This window comes from Rhinoderma darwinii, chromosome 13 (genome assembly GCF_050947455.1).
Source record: "Rhinoderma darwinii isolate aRhiDar2 chromosome 13, aRhiDar2.hap1, whole genome shotgun sequence".
Lineage (NCBI taxonomy): Eukaryota > Metazoa > Chordata > Amphibia > Anura > Rhinodermatidae > Rhinoderma > Rhinoderma darwinii.
The window spans coordinates 64,298,842-64,316,018 of NC_134699.1; the positions used below are offsets into that span (position 1 = coordinate 64,298,842).

Sequence of the window (17,177 nt, forward strand, 5' to 3'; positions counted from 1 at the left end):
TCCCCCCGTACAGGTGCCCATACACTTACAACAGCTATTCCTCCCACCTCCCCCCGTACAGGTGCCCATACACTTACAACAGCTATTCCTCCCACCTCCCCCCGTACAGGTGCCCATACACTTACAACAGCTATTCCTCCCACATCCCCCCGTACAGGTGCCCATACACTTACAACAGCTATTCCTGCCACCTCCCCCCGTACAGGTGCCCATACATTTACAACAGCTATTCCTCCCACCTCCCCCCGTACAGGTGCCCATACACTTACAACAGCTATTCCTCCCACCTCCCCCCGTACAGGTGCCCATACACTTACAACAGCTATTCCTCCCACCTCCCCCCGTACAGGTGCCCATACACTTACAACAGCTATTCCTCCCACCTCCCCCCGTACAGGTGCCCATACATTTACAACAGCTATTCCTCCCACCTCCCCCCGTACAGGTGCCCATACACTTACAACAGCTATTCCTCCCACCTCCCCCCGTACAGGTGCCCATACACTTACAACAGCTATTCCTCCCACCTCCCCCCGTACAGGTGCCCATACACTTACAACAGCTATTCCTCCCACATCCCCCCGTACAGGTGCCCATACACTTACAACAGCTATTCCTCCCACCTCCCCCCGTACAGGTGCCCATACACTTACAACAGCTATTCCTCCCACCTCCCCCCGTACAGGTGCCCATACACTTACAACAGCTATTCCTCCCACCTCCCCCCGTACAGGTGCCCATACACTTACAACAGCTATTCCTCCCACATCCCCCCGTACAGGTGCCCATACACTTACAACAGCTATTCCTGCCACCTCCCCCCGTACAGGTGCCCATACACTTACAACAGCTATTCCTGCCACCTCCCCCCGTACAGGTGCCCATACACTTACAACAGCTATTCCTCCCACCTCCCCCCGTACAGGTGCCCATACATTTAGAACAGCTATTCCTCCCACCTCCCCCCGTACAGGTGCCCATACATTTAGAACAGCTATTCCTCCCACCTCCCCCCGTACAGGTGCCCATACACTTACAACAGCTATTCCTCCCACCTCCCCCCGTACAGGTGCCCATACACTTACAACAGCTATTCCTCCCACCTCCCCCCGTACAGGTGCCCATACACTTACAACAGCTATTCCTCCCACATCCCCCCGTACAGGTGCCCATACACTTACAACAGCTATTCCTGCCACCTCCCCCCGTACAGGTGCCCATACACTTACAACAGCTATTCCTCCCACCTCCCCCCGTACAGGTGCCCATACATTTACAACAGCTATTCCTCCCACCTCCCCCCGTACAGGTGCCCATACATTTACAACAGCTATTCCTCCCACCTCCCCCCGTACAGGTGCCCATACATTTACAACAGCTATTCCTCCCACCTCCCCCCGTACAGGTGCCCATACACTTACAACAGCTATTCCTCCCACCTCCCCCCGTACAGGTGCCCATACACTTACAACAGCTATTCCTCCCACCTCCCACCGTACAGGTGCCCATACACTTACAACAGCTATTCCTCCCACCTCCCCCCGTACAGGTGCCCATACACTTACAACAGCTATTCCTCCCACATCCCCCCGTACAGGTGCCCATACACTTACAACAGCTATTCCTGCCACCTCCCCCCGTACAGGTGCCCATACACTTACAACAGCTATTCCTCCCACCTCCCCCCGTACAGGTGCCCATACATTTACAACAGCTATTCCTCCCACCTCCCCCCGTACAGGTGCCCATACACTTACAACAGCTATTCCTCCCACCTCCCCCCGTACAGGTGCCCATACACTTACAACAGCTATTCCTCCCACCTCCCCCCGTACAGGTGCCCATACACTTACAACAGCTATTCCTGCCACCTCCCCCCGTACAGGTGCCCATACACTTACAACAGCTATTCCTCCCACCTCCCCCCGTACAGGTGCCCATACATTTACAACAGCTATTCCTCCCACCTCCCCCCGTACAGGTGCCCATACACTTACAACAGCTATTCCTCCCACCTCCCCCCGTACAGGTGCCCATACACTTACAACAGCTATTCCTCCCACCTCCCCCCGTACAGGTGCCCATACACTTACAACAGCTATTCCTCCCACCTCCCCCCGTACAGGTGCCCATACACTTACAACAGCTATTCCTCCCACCTCCCCCCGTACAGGTGCCCATACACTTACAACAGCTATTCCTCCCACCTCCCCCCGTACAGGTGCCCATACATTTACAACAGCTATTCCTCCCACCTCCCCCCGTACAGGTGCCCATACACTTACAACAGCTATTCCTCCCACCTCCCCCCGTACAGGTGCCCATACACTTACAACAGCTATTCCTCCCACCTCCCCCCGTACAGGTGCCCATACACTTACAACAGCTATTCCTCCCACCTCCCCCGTACAGGTGCCCATACATTTACAACAGCTATTCCTCCTGACTACCCCGTACTCATGAACGCTCTGCTCGGCTGCGGGTGCATGCGTTTGCAGCTGGAAGAGGGGAATAGTGTTTTGTTATCATGGTAACTTTCATTGGGGCATGAAAACGCAACCCATGATGCTTTTCTCTACATTCTTACATATTCCCTTCATAGAAGATCACAGCTGAGGCCATGAGGTTTTGCATTTACATAGGTGGGACCACTGAATAAGTCTACATTTCCAGTGGCTGAAAGAGGCACTCCACCTAAATATCAATTAAGAAAATCCGATTAATAATGCAGGCTGAACAAGAAGATCGCCTGGCCAGACTACTTTACCCACTTCTCTTCACACCTCACCCTGACATAAGCCTGGCACGGGTGTCGGACTGTCTAAAGACAGACGGGCACCTGCTCAAGCGACAGGATAGAAATTCTTATCGATCCTGCCTGTTTAACCCCTTGGATGCCATGGTCAATAGCGACCAAGGTATCTAAGTGGTTTTAACGGTAGGGGGCTCCCTACCTGTATAGATTTTGGTATCACTATTATCGGAACGACCTGCAGAATAAAGTTATGTTATTTATATCATACGGTGAACAATGTAAATTTAATAAGCAAGGAATATCGCAATTTCAGTTAGTCAATAAATGATACGTACCCCAAAATGGTGCCATTAAAAAAATACAACTTGCCCCGCAAAAACCAAGTCCTCATACAGCTATGTCGACAGAAAAATAAAAAAAAGTTACAAGTTTTTTTGAATGCAACGACGGAAAAATGGAAAAAAATTGCTTAAAGAGGCTCTGTCACCAGATTTTGCAGCCCCTATCTGCTATTGCAGCAGATAGGCGCTGCAATGTAGATTACAGTAACGTTTTTATTTTTAAAAAACGAGCATTTTTGGCCAAGTTATGACCATTTTCGTATTTATGCAAATGAGGCTTGCAAAAGTACAACTGGGCGTGTTGAAAAGTAAAAGTACAACTGGGCGTGTATTATGTGCGTACATCGTACATCGGGGCGTGTTTACTACTTTTACTAGCTGGGCGTTGTGATGAGAAGTATCATCCACTTCTCTTCAGAACGCCCAGCTTCTGGCAGTGCAGATCTGTGACGTCACTCACAGGTCCTGCATCGTGTCGGCACCAGAGGCTACAGTTGATTCTGCAGCAGCATCAGCATTTGCAGGTAAGTAGCTACATCGACTTACCTGCAAACACCGATGCTGCTGCAGAATCATCTGAAGCCTCTGGTGCCGACACGATGCAGGACCTGTGAGTGACGTCACAGCGTGATCTCTCGAGAACACGCTGTGTGTCTGTGCACTGCCAGAAGCTGGGCGTTGTGAAGAGAAGTGGATGACACTTCTATACACAACGCCCAGCTAGTAAAAGTAGTAAACACGCCCCGATGTACGCACATAATACACGCCCAGTTGTACTTTTACTTTTCAACACGCCCAGTTGTAGTTTTGCAAGCCTCATTTGCATAAATACGAAAATGGTCATAACTTGGCCAAAAATGCTCGTTTTTAAAAAATAAAAACGTTACTGTAATCTACATTGCAGCGCCGATCTGCTGCAATAGCAGATAGGGGTTGCACAATCTGGTGACAGAGCCTCTTTAATTAAGGCCTAAAGACCTACAAGGTGTGAGATCTTTCTGCGGTACTTTGTGTCCCCTCTTTTGGATATTGACAGTACTCCAAAAATGGAGCTTACATACAACTGAAAACACATCGTTATGTATTTTTAAGTATTGGATTACATGTATATTTTGTATTTCGGAACTAAATAAACCATTGGTAATAAAGGTAATTGTTTATATGGAAAAAAAAAAAAAAGTTTCAAGGAAATGGAGAATGGGAATTTGATTGAGGGTAAAAAAAAAAGAAAAAAGTGTATTACAAGAATAGGGAGTGAGGAGTGTAAGGAGGAGGAGGAGGAGGGAAAAGCAGAGGGGTAGAAAAAAAGAGAAAGTAGGGAAGACAAAGAAAAAGTGGGGAGACTAACAAAAAAAAAAAAAGTGTCAGCGTCAAACACTTCTCTCCACAAGGCCCACTTGGTCAAAAAGTAAAAACACGCCCAGTTTTCTATTAAGAAAGTCATTAGCATAAATCTAAAAAGTCATAACTCCGTCAAAATTGATAGTTTTTCTAAATAAAAAACACTTGTTATCTACATTCCAGCGCCGATCACATTATGTAGGAGACAGGGCACTTATAATGTGGTGACAGAGCCTATACTTATTGATTGTCTGTCTGTCCATTACCACTGCCGGTTTCTTTGCAGGAAGCGCTGTTCTTTGTAAAATTCCTGTGCCTGCATAAGGGTAATGACATCACGTCGTCTGCTAGTCTACTACAATACTTACAGCACTTGCTCGGGCAGGGTGCCTATTGTAGGATAATTGCAGTATCTGCTCGGTCTCCTTGGAGGCATCAACAATAGGGTGACATTTCTGCAAACAGCAGCTGCCCGGAGATTGAATCGGTCAGTAAGAGCCAGATCTAGACGCTGATTTTAATGGGCAGAATGGGCACCAATCAGCTCCTGCCCATACAATAGTAAAAACCATGCAATTATTTATCCTATTTTTTTTTTTTATAATTATAAAAAGTCTGTTGATCTTTTGGTGGGACAATGGAAACCATGGAGATATCAGAGTTCAAGCTGCAATGTGCCCCAGATCTCCGCTGTGAGAACCAGCCTTCACGAATGCCACTTTGCCAAGTGTGTGAGACATGCGTACTGGGCACCAAAGTCGTTGTCACCAAGGAACTGTTTATAAGGGCCGGGCACAGCTCCCAAAGAAAGTTCCTATTTGGGGTGATCAGGCGACTCAAGAGCCTGGACTTGCTGGTTTATATGGAGAGAGTACTGGAGCCAGCTCTCGGCAAAGACTATACATACAGTCGATCAAGGATTAACCCAAGCCTGGCACAGGACTTCAGTACCAGCGGCTCAGACCGGGCACTAAACAAGCACATGTTGCACCAATTTATGACGGAGACTTGGGAATGGTTTCGGATTGGATCTTATTGGACCAAAGTGAACTATACGCTGCATCTCCTACAGATGTGCAGCACCCACCTGCTGCAAAGTGCTGCCAACTTAATCCATGTACTCATTGCCCAGGAGGGGCAAGAAGCAGGTAATAAATAGACCAGTCTCTTACATGTTAGTCTAGTGCCATAAAGCGAGTCACATGACGAGAATCGATAAAAGCTTTTTTTTTTTTTTTTGTTTATAGAATTTATTTTCATTAGTTTGAAAACTTTTTTTTTTTCTTCATAAAAAATATATAAACACATGTACTTGATGTTTTCCTATTCATGTCACGGTATCTTGCACTAGCCTTTGCGGTATTAGGGTATGTTTACACGCAGAGTTTTCAGGCGTATGTCAAGCGTAAAAACCTTGAAATACGCCTGGAAAAAAATGGTAGCTGGACGCCTACATACATCTGGCCATTAAATTCAATGGGAAAAACGTTGTTCTGTTCAGACGGGATGTTTTATTTTTGCCGTTTTAAAAACGGCGCGTTGAAAAAAAAAACCTGAAGCGGAAAAAGGAGCATGTCACTTCTTGAGACGGTTTTTTAAGCGTTTTTTCATAGTGTTAATAGTAAAGCAGCTCCAAAAAAAAGTCTAGAAAAAAAAAAGTCTAAGAAAACGTTTTTAGCTTAAAAAACGGCTGGAAATCAGAGGCCGTTTTCTCTGAAGAGTTGACAAAGGAAATCATTAGTTTTGCCCTTTGAAAGCAGCTGAAAAAATACTCTCAGTTAAAGCAACATGATCTAAAGGAATGAAAAGTGATCAGTTCCCCTACCTGGAACCTGCGTCTATACGATGCCATCAGTGCTCCTGGAAATTGCTTCATAAATCTTTAATCCGTTTCCCTTGAGAGACCTGCTTTCACTCGTTTTTCACTCGGCTCTCAGTTCTCTTCTCTGCATCTGTCAAAAATATTAAAGACCCTTTAGACAAATGTGATCACATTAAAATTCATGTAATCCTGCATCTGATATTACAAAAAGTCTGATAACCCCAGAGGTGCACTTAGTATTGACCCAGAAATCACCCCACCCCCCTCCATGGAAGCGGTGCAAGGCAGCTGGACTGTTATTATTTATCATTACGAGAGCTGTGTACATCTGTCTACAGAGAGCTCCACCTAGTGGTGGCTGCAAGCAGCAGAATTTAATCATGTATCTCTATGGGAGCTGTATGTATGTCTGTCTGCAGGGAGCTCCCCCTAGTGGTGGCTGCAGGCAGCAGAATATCATCATGTAACTCTATGGGAGTTGTATATAGCCATATGCAGTGAGCTCCCCCTAGTGGTGACTGCAGGCTGCCAGAATGTTACCATGTAACTCTATGGCTGTGTGAAGGGAAGCAGGGTATTTGGAGCTATGTAACAAACAGAGCTCTGACCCCTATTAAGATATATTATGAAATTAGTTTTAAATGGTTTTAAAAATAAAGGATTGCTGCATTGCATTAACCAATAACTTTCCAAGCTGAGGCATTTTCATATTTCTTCCTCTAGAACAACAAGAATCACATGAGGAAAAGTCCAAGATGAAGGAATCTGGTAAAACACGAGAACCCACACAAGACGACCCATCTCTTATGGTGGTCACTACTTCCTTCCAGTCAACATCCGGCGTTAGGAAATACAAAGACTTCATTCGTTGCCTCCCAGTGCATCTCTCCAAAAAAATTCTAGGTATGTCTACTTCAAATCCACCACTTATTATTTTCCAACACATGATCGGTTGCCGTCGCTTACATCAAGACGCTCTTCCCCTTTCCTTGTAGGATACTTGAAGAAGAAGCTCTTCAGCTGTCTCTTTGTGTCTCATCACTGGTGCTACCTGACAAAGGACCTTCTCCTGGACCTCGAGGCCGAGACAGTTGTGAGGAATGAAGCAATGATCCTGCAGGTACATGAACTACAACCAGGTCTATTGTCAGTGTTTAAAGGGTCGTCTCATCAGAGTCCGTCTGAAATAGCTTAACTTGCCGCAGCAGGCTAGACATTTCCCCTACATAGTATTACATAGCGGTCATTTAAAAAGACAGCTTAAGTTCGTCAGAATGGGAGCTTCTCTCTGTTCTGGCCTATAGAAGGGGTGCTGGGCAGAGCACCCCTCTCTATAACATCCATGTGCCCTACTAAGGCATATGAACTGGGATTGTCTGTACTACACATTTATAGGAGAACTCTGCCAGAAGCTGAAACAAAGGCCCTTTCACATGGGCCAATGATCGGGCTCATAGGTTGATCTGCTAGTTTATGCAGCAATAAATATTATCGTTGTCAGCAGCACATCTGTGTAAACAGGGCAACGTGCTGCCGACGTGATGAAATGTATGACGACGAGCGATCGTACTAACGATCGCTCATCCCCATACATGATCAAGCATTGCTCCTTGTGGGAGGAGCAAACGAGCGCCGATCAACGAGCTGTCTCGTTGATTGACGCTCGTTTTCACAGTCCATATCGGGCCGTGTAATAGGACTTTAAATCTTGATTGATATTCCTGGTGATCTCACCAACGTACATGGACAGGGTTTCTTTTTGGCTCTCTCACTTCTCTCCTCTTGACATCAGCACATTACAGAGGACAGAGTTGTCGGACCTAATAACCTAATCTAACAACTGAAACATGTGGCAGCATCCAAGCATATTTGCAAGACTCTCCTGGAATTTGACTATTTACATTTTTTTTTTTTTACAGGGAACTTCATATAAGGGGGTGAGCGTTTCATATGCCAAAATCCTACCAGTACCGGTACCGAAAATTGGTGAAAATGGCAATGCTTTACCGAGGCTTGAAAAGTACTACCAAGAAATAAAGGTGGGAATGTCTGGGAAGTCACAGATTTAGACGTTGCTCCTTCAACCACCTAGCTCTCAGAAACGCAGATTATTTCAGGAGACGAGTAAGATCTTTGGGGGAGACAGACAGACTAAAATTGTCCGAACCTGCTGATTTTGGCAGGACCAGATGACTCTCTAATGTGTATGGGGTGTCCCGATCCTTCCCCGACAGAAGAGGTCGGGGGAAAGAAGGATCTCAACATGCCAGATTAATTATTCCCACGGGAGGGAAGACACGTTCTCGTCTTGACAACCCATGTGCTGAGCGTGGGTAAGTTGGGAAGAATAGCAGCTTTTAAAAGTGTATGGGGAACTTAGGAGTTACATAGTTAAAGTAGATGGGTCCCTAGCAGCACAGAGTACTTCAGGGGCAGCTCAGATGATGTGAGGAGTAGGATGTGACAAATGGTAGGTCACATACTGAAATTCACGTAGTGAAAGGAGAAGGGTCCCTAGGAGCACAGAGTATTTCAGGCTCCATTCAGATGATGTGAGGATGGTGGCAAGTGAAGGTCACATACTGGAAGGAGCAAGGTCCCCCAGTATCACAGATTATTTTAGGAGAGGATTATGCTGATTTTACACCCATGTGATGATTGTAATCACAGTATCATATTATAATCTTTATGTAATATTTTATTTTCCGTAGTCCGGAGAATGTTTGGAAGCAGCATATACAGATATAGAGACCCAAACCGTGTCCCTGGAGGAGAGGAATCTTTTCTGTGGATCATATAATGTTCTCATTCTTACAGGACAGTAAGTGACAATTCGGAATAGCATGGGACCTGGGGGGGTAGGGGTCAGTATTTTAGCCTGCTTTTAATAATTGTTTTTTATTTTAGGGGTGACCCGCACAGAGTGATCCATTTTGACGGGGGACGGTTGGTCGCTGTTGGCTCAAGAGATCGCAAAGTTAAGCTATACGATGTGGCAGACATGGCACAAATCCCACCCCTGATTCAAGGACATGCCGGGAGCATCCGTGTGGTGAGACTGTGTGAGGAGAGGGGCTTCGTATTCAGTGGAGGGTTTGATCTCAGTATCAGGTATGACAAACCAACGAATTAACTACTAAAGTAATGCAGAGGTTCAGTAACGCCAGGTGTCGTGGAAGGCGGCCACGTGGTCCCTTTGCCATTTAGCCAAGAGAGTAGTGTCATTTACATGAGAGCAGTTTGTAGATTGGAGAGGGATAAACCAGCGGGTAAGTAGCACCCTGTGGCTTGTATTCATAGATGCATTGAAGGGATATTCCCAAAGACAACATTTATCAAGGGATATGACAAATGTCCGAGAGGCAGGTGCCAGCTCTGGGACTCTCACCTATTTCGAGAAAGGAGCACCCCTGATCCCCGTCCTGCCTGGTGAGGTGGCCGCCTTATTCAGGCGAGAATGAATGGTGGTGGCAATGCATGCAATTCCCTATAAACCGCTAACCACTGGTTAAAGCTTCCCTGCTAGTTATTTTTTTTAGTGTGAAATCCATCACCTCTCATCAGAAACTTGGGTTACTGCTATGCTCCCATGCTTTACACTGCATACCTGCTCCATCAGGGCAAAGTTCTGATCAGTGACTCTATTTCAGCTGCATTGTCTGAGAGTCAAATCCCCTGAGGCTTAGGGTATGTTCACACGGCGGGGGTCCGTAACGGCTGAAATTACGGGGATGTTTCAGCCTGAAAACATCCCCGTAATTTCAGCCGTACCGGCATGTGCAGGCGCTTGAACGCCGCGTCAATTACGGCCGTAATTAGCGCTGCTATTCATTGGAGTCAATGAATAGCGGCTCCAATTACGGCCAAAGAAGTGACAGGTCACTTCTTTGACGCGGGCGTCTAGTTACGCGCCGTCATTTGACAGCGGCGCGTAAATATACGCCTCGTGTGAACAGACAAACGTCTGCCCATTGCTTTCAATGGGCAGATGTTTGTCAGCGCTATTGAGGCGCTATTTTCAGACGTAATTCGGGGCCAAAACGCCCGAATTACGTCCGTAAATAGGCCGTGTGAACATACCCTTAGGCTGCTGCTCAGTCCCACCACCATGCTGTACATTGCAGCTCTGCTTGTGCAGATAGAAGCCTATGCTCAGCAATAGGTCAGTGCATGGAGAGCTGATGTAATATGTAGCCGCTGCAGTATGCTCTGTGTAAATCCACCACTGCCCTGACAAGTTTTTATTACTTACAGGTGACATCACCGTGCAGTCCGCTGAGGATCTATGACATACACTTCTATACTTCTGTTCTGTCTTGCAGGCAGTGGGACTTGCACACGGGACTGTGCCTCAGAATATATCACGGACACATGAAGACCATAACATGCCTGGATGTACAAGATGATTTGCTGGTTTCTGGAGCAAAAGATGGACTTGTAAAAGGTGAAACAGAACCTGGAAACTAAGACACAAATAAAATCACGTTACAATTAGAAAATGAACGACGGATGAAAAAAAACTTAGTGTCAGATTTATTTGATAATTATAGACTATGTCCTCATTTGCAACCACTATTGCTCTAATGCATCTACGCAACGCAACTTTGCAAATAGTCTTTATTAAAAATATCCTTCCGTTTTGAGTCTACAGCTCCTATGCAGATTTATGTGTCTATGGTTACAGACAACAAACCCTGTGCGGTCGATCCCGCAGTCGTGTGTTACTCTGTCTCCTCTTCTACTGTTTGTAGGTTAACAAAAAAAAAAAAAGAGGGAGTGGAGTGAACACAAGATTACAGGACCAGACTACACAGGATTTGTTGTAGTCTGTCACCATGGAAACACATACGGTAAGTATTTATAGTAGCTCTTGACAAACGGCGGTAATTTTTTTAGTCCAGACTTTGATTCAGATTTTATATTAGATGCATTAGAGCAATAAAAAATGGTTGCAAAAGTACACACTCCAATTTAATATCCCATCTTTGGTTCACTTCAGTGCTGCACATGCATAGTTATACAGTTATGTCGTCTACATTGTGGGTGTCCACTCCAGAAAACACTTTTCTTCATAGGGGAACCCAACTAAACCAATTATTGCTAAAAAAACAAACAAACAACAAACAGCTTACTGTGGTTTTATGGAGCTTCATTGATTTTGCGTTTTCTGTTCACCATAGTGTGGGATATCACCACCGGGAAATGCCTGCGGACATTTAAGCATAAGGACGCGGTACTGGCTGTGAAAATGAGGGACTGGTTAGTGGTGAGCGGCTGTGAGAAGGGTCTCGTCAAAGTCTGGCACGTTGAATCTGCTGAATTAATCAAGGTGGGTGAGAATAGAATACACAACCATTGATTCTGTTATCAACCTGTAACAGTTTATAAATAATATAATTTAAGTTGTTCTCCGGATTTATGCCGCTTGTGTTCCAAGATCTCTGCTTGCTGTCAGTAAATGTAAACAACTGTGTTTACATCCAAAGGCGGATCATGCTAAATTGACACAGGTGTACAGCTTGTGCACCTAGCAGAAACGTTCCAATTAACTGAGAGCAAGCAGAGATCTTGGTACTATTAAAAAGTTGCCGACATTTTCGTTATACCAGGTTTAGGCTCTATATGCATAAAACCAGAAAACACCTCAAGGAGTAGCATTAAAGGTGGTATAGTATATTAGTTGGTATTGAACTGATACATTGGTATTTGTTTTTCATGCCTTGATATTTTGTATTTTTCCATTGATTAGACATTACCTGGTCACCAGGGAGCTATAAAATGCCTGTCGTTTGATCAGTGGCACTTGGTATCAGGGAGTTCTGATGGATACGCAATTGCCTGGAGCATGGTGGGAACTTTTCAGAAACGCTTAATGACCTTCAGGCATCCAAAGTAAGTGAACTTTCAAGTTTACAGATCACATCAGCGCTGCCCTTCCGTTGAGGGGTTTCCGTCGGGTTAACCGCTCAACGGAAAGGCAAACGGAAACCTTAGCTTCCGTTTGCATCACCATTGATCTCAATGGCGACGGAAACCATTAGCAAAGTTTCTGTTTGTCACCGTTGTTTTGACGGAATCAATAGATCAGTCGACCGATATCTGATCGGTGAGGCTTCGACTACTGGCACCTCCGCCGATCAGCTGTTTTAATTTGGCCGCGGCACTTGTCTAATCGCTGCTTCCCGTTCATTTCCTACCTGCTCGTACTGTGAATCCCCGACATACTTGTAGTGGCGGTTCACAGTATTACAGCCTTCTACCATTCACTTGAACGGGAGAAGGCTGTAATACTGTGAACTACTGCTACATGTGTGTCGGCGATTTACAGTACGAGCAAGGACAGCCGTGAAGGGGGAGCAAGGCTCGTACGAGCACCGCGGCCCCTTCAAAACAGCTGCCAGCAGTGTTGCCGGTAGTCTGTCCCCAACCAATCAGATATTGATGGCCTATCCTGAGGCCATCAATTTCTTATGACTGGACAACCCCTTTAAGCGGTCATGAAACCAATGGTTGTGAGTGTAATGCCTGGATGTGCGGGACCCTCCAGAGCGAGAGATGCGTATTGTAGCCAATTTGACTTATGGATGAGGGTCCTCAATGAGAAACCTCCACTTATTAACTCAGAATACTTCAGATTATTAAATGTATGTATGTTTATAAATGTATCGATATCTATAAAATATATACAGCGCAGATTCAAGCAGTTCGCGGGCTTGATGATCCAACCTACCAGCATCCTAGGATACGGTTAGTTTGGGTTATCAGAGCTGCGGTCGGCCGGGATTTCCGTCCATATTACACTCCCTTGTAACTGACCCCCACGGTATAATCAAATAATCTTCCTAGAAAACCTTCACATAGTATAAAGGCAAAAGTTGCAATAAATTCTGTTTCAATGTAGACTGATTATTGACGCTCCATATTATTGCAGGGAGGTGATGTGTCTGGAGTTGATGTACCTTAGGGTTATTACAGGATGCGCTGATGGCAAAATCCGTATATTTAATTTCCTCAATGGAGACTGTCTCAGAGTGATGAGAGCCAATAGCAAAGCTGACCCGGTGGCCGCACTGTGTATTCGTGACAACAGGTAACAGCTTTACAGTATACCAGCACAAGACATAGGACAATATCAGACTTTGTACTATTTCAAGATCTCTGCTTGCGGTCACTGCAGCTTTTGTATTTATTCTTAGTGTCCATATAGAAATTACAAATTTGTGTCATTCTCAGGTTTTGATATTGATATTTTTTACAGACATGTCAATGAAAAATGATAATATAATATCATAACATAAGTGTTCTTCAGTGTTGGGTAACCATGCATTTTCATCAAGCTCATACAGTATATTGACCTGTTTTTCTGAACACCAGGATGGTGATCAATGTACTGACAAGCATCATGATCTTCCAGTTTGAGGAGGTTTCATGGGATTACTCACAAGCATCAGAACGAGTCAATGTCCTAAAAGAAAGACAGCGGTTCCAAGAAGCGCCCATCCGGGTGAGGCCATACAGCTTTGTGCGTGCCCAGAGAATGAAACGCGTTGGGTCCAGCAATAAGAAGTTCTACCACCAGGATGAAGAGGACAACGGTCGCGGGACGAAGAGCCAACTGTCCCATCATGCTCGTAGTCTGTCTGCAAGAAGCATGAAGAAAGCACACGGTATCAGATTGTATTCAATTTAATAAACATTTTAATGCATAATATAGTAAATGATAACTCATCATACCTATGTCTGACCTACATGAGCCAGCCATAACCACATCCACTATCAGAGAGCGCTCCGTATCTGATATTCTGCATTATTCAATCGCAGATTTACATATGGAGTCCTTAAAACCAGCTACTTGGCCGGAGTTAAGAAATTATCGCAGAAGTTTTGCATACATTGATCTGCAACCAGAATTCTACAAGAAGCCTCCATCTGCATGTAAACCTCGTACAGCAAGACAAGGAAGCCCACTGCAATGTAGCACAACAAGTTCTCCTCCTGCCATGAAGACAAAAGAGGAGTCTGGTACCAGAAATGTTATCTAATGTACCCATTTAGATCCATAGGGGGCAGTATTGTAGTAGTTATATTCTTGTATATAGGGGGCAGTATTATAGTAGTTATATTCTTGTATATAGGAGGCAGTATTATAGTAGTTATATTCTTGTATATAGGAGCAGTATTATAGTAGTTATATTCTTGTATATAGGGCCAGTATTATAGTAGTTATATTCTTGTATATAGGAGCAGTATTATAGTAGTTATATTCTTGTATATAGTAGGCAGTATTATAGTAGATATATTCTTGTATATAGGAGCAGTATTACAGTAGTTATATTCTTGTATATAGTAGGCAGTATTATAGTAGATATATTCTTGTATATAGGAGCAGTATTATAGTAGTTATATTCTTGTATATAGAGGCAGTATTATAGTAGTTATATTCTTGTATATAGGAGCAGTATTATAGTAGTTATATTCTTGTATATAGGAGCAGTATTATAGTCGTTATATTCTTGTATATAGGGGAGCAGTATTATAGTAGTTATATTCTTGTATATAGGAGCAGTATTATAGTAGTTATATTCTTGTATATAGGAAGCAGTATTATAGTAGTTATATTCTTGTATATAGGAGCAGTATTATAGTAGTTATAATCTTGTATATAGGAGGCAGTATTATAGTAGTTATATTCTTGTATATAGGAGCAGTATTATAGTAGTTATATTCTTGTATATAGGGGCAGTATTATAGTAGTTATATTCTTGTATATAGGGGGTAGTATTATAGTAGTTATATTCTTGTATATGGGGGCAGTATTATAGTAGTTATATTCTTGTATATAGGGGCAGTATATAGTAGTTATATTCTTGTATATAGGGGCAGTATTATAGTAGACATTCTTGTATATAGGAGGCAGTATTATAGTAGTTATATTCCTGTATATAGGGGCAGTATTATAGTAGTTATATTCTTGTATATAGGGGCAGTATTATAGTAGTCATATTCTTGTATATAGGGGCAGTATTATAGTAGTTATATTCTTGTATATAGGGAGCAGTATTATAGTAGTTATATTATTGTATATAGGAGCAGTATTATAGTAGTTATATTCTTGTATATAGGCGCAGTATTATAGTAGTTATATTCTTGTATATAGGAGCAGTATTATAGTAATTACACTCTTGTACATAGGAGCAGTATTATAGTAGTTATATTCTTGTATATAGGGGGCAGTATTATAGTAGTTATATTCTTGTATATAGGAGCAGTATTATAGTAGTTATATTCCTGTATATAGGAGCAGTATTATAGTAGTTATATTCTTGTATATAGGGGGCAGTATTATAGTAATTACACTCTTGTACATAGGAGCAGTATTATAGTAGTTATAGTCTTGTATATAAGAGCAGTATTATAGTAGTTATATTCCTGTATATAGGAGCAGTATTATAGTAGTTATAGTCTTGTATATAGGAGCAGTATTATAGTTATATTCTTGTATATAGGGGCAGTATTATAGTAGTTATAGTCTTGTATATAGGAGCAGTATCAATAGTAGTTATATTCTTGTATATAGGGGGCAGTATTATAGTAGTTATATTCTTGTATATAGGAGGCAGTATTATAGTAGTTATATTATTGTACATAGGAGCAGTATTATAGTAGTTATATTCTTGTATATAAAGAGCAGTATTATATTAGTTATATTCTTGTATATAGGGGCAGTATTATAGTAGTTATATTCCTGTATATAAGAGCAGAATTATAGTAGTTATATTCTTGTATATAGGGGCAGTATTATAGTAGTTATATTCCTGTATATAAGAGCAGTATTATAGTAGTTATATTCTTGTATATAGGGTGCAGTATTATAGTAGTTATATTCTTGTATATAGAAGCAGTATTATAGTAGTTATATTCCTGTATATAAGAGCAGTATTATAGTAGTTATATTCTTGTATATAGGAGCAGTATTATAGTAGTTATATTCTTGTATTTGGAGCAGTATTAAAGTAGTTATATTCTTGTATATAGGGGCAGTATTATAGTAGTTATATTCTTGTATATAGAAGCAGTATTATAGTAGTTATATTCGTGTATATAGGAGGCAGTATTATAGTGGTTATATTCTTGTATATAGGGGGCAGTATTATAGTATTTATATTCTTGTATATAGGGGCAGTATTATAGTAGTTATATTCTTGTATATAGGAGTAGTATTATAGTAGTTATATTCTTGTGAATAGGGGGCAGTATTATAGTAGTTATATTCTTGTAGATAGGAGCAGTATTATAGTAGTTATATTCTTGTATATATGGAGCAGTATTATAGTAGGTATATTCTTGTATATAGGAGCAGTATTATAGTAGTTATATTCTTGTATATAGGGGCAGTATTATAGTAGTTATATTCTTGTATATAGGAGGCAGTATTATAGTAGTTATATTCTTGTATATAGGAGCAGTATTATAGTAGTTATATTCTTGTATATAGGGGCAGTATTATAGTAGTTATATTCTTGTATATAGGGGGTAGTATTATAGTAGTTATATTCTTGTATATGGGGGCAGTATTATAGTAGTTATATTCTTGTATATAGGAACAGTATATAGTAGTTATATTCTTGTATATAGGGGCAGTATTATAGTAGACATATTCTTGTATATAGGAGGCAGTATTATAGTAGTTATATTCCTGTATATAGGGGCAGTATTATAGTAGTTATATTCTTGTATATAGGGGCAGTATTATAGTAGTCATATTCTTGTATATAGGGGCAGTATTATAGTAGTTATATTCTTGTATATAGGGAGCAGTATTATAGTAGTTATATTATTGTATATAGGAGCAGTATTATAGTAGTTATATTCTTGTATATAGGCGCAGTATTATAGTAGTCATATTCTTGTATATAGG

The 17,177-nt window shown here is 42.4% G+C and overlaps 1 protein-coding gene and 1 long non-coding RNA gene across 3 annotated transcripts in view; one reads left to right on the top strand and one right to left on the bottom strand.

Moving 5' to 3' along the window:
* LOC142666266 (uncharacterized) overlaps nucleotides 1-14,248 on the bottom strand; it is a 47,011-nt gene extending 32,763 nt beyond the window's left edge. The window contains exons 1-5 of one of the 2 annotated variants that reach the window (XR_012851654.1): nucleotides 13,994-14,248; nucleotides 13,702-13,899; nucleotides 11,392-11,571; nucleotides 10,512-10,722; nucleotides 6,263-6,389 (exon numbers count right to left, since the gene is read on the bottom strand). This is a non-coding gene — a long non-coding RNA (uncharacterized LOC142666266). Of the gene's footprint in view, nucleotides 1-6,262; nucleotides 6,390-10,511; nucleotides 10,723-11,391; nucleotides 11,575-13,701; nucleotides 13,900-13,993 lie in introns of both variants that reach the window. The other variant, XR_012851653.1, reaches the window with a different exon arrangement.
* LOC142666264 (F-box and WD repeat domain containing protein 10B-like) lies at nucleotides 4,907-13,809 on the top strand. The gene is made up of 11 exons (XM_075846255.1): nucleotides 4,907-5,585; nucleotides 6,983-7,162; nucleotides 7,255-7,379; nucleotides 8,179-8,298; nucleotides 8,971-9,080; nucleotides 9,167-9,370; nucleotides 10,582-10,703; nucleotides 11,440-11,588; nucleotides 12,009-12,151; nucleotides 13,191-13,349; nucleotides 13,674-13,809. The coding sequence occupies exons 1-11, from the start codon at nucleotides 5,075-5,077 to the stop codon at nucleotides 13,726-13,728; spliced, it is 1,878 nt and encodes a 625-aa protein (XP_075702370.1). The 5' UTR covers nucleotides 4,907-5,074; the 3' UTR covers nucleotides 13,729-13,809.
* Nucleotides 14,249-17,177: the final 2,929 nt, after the last annotated feature.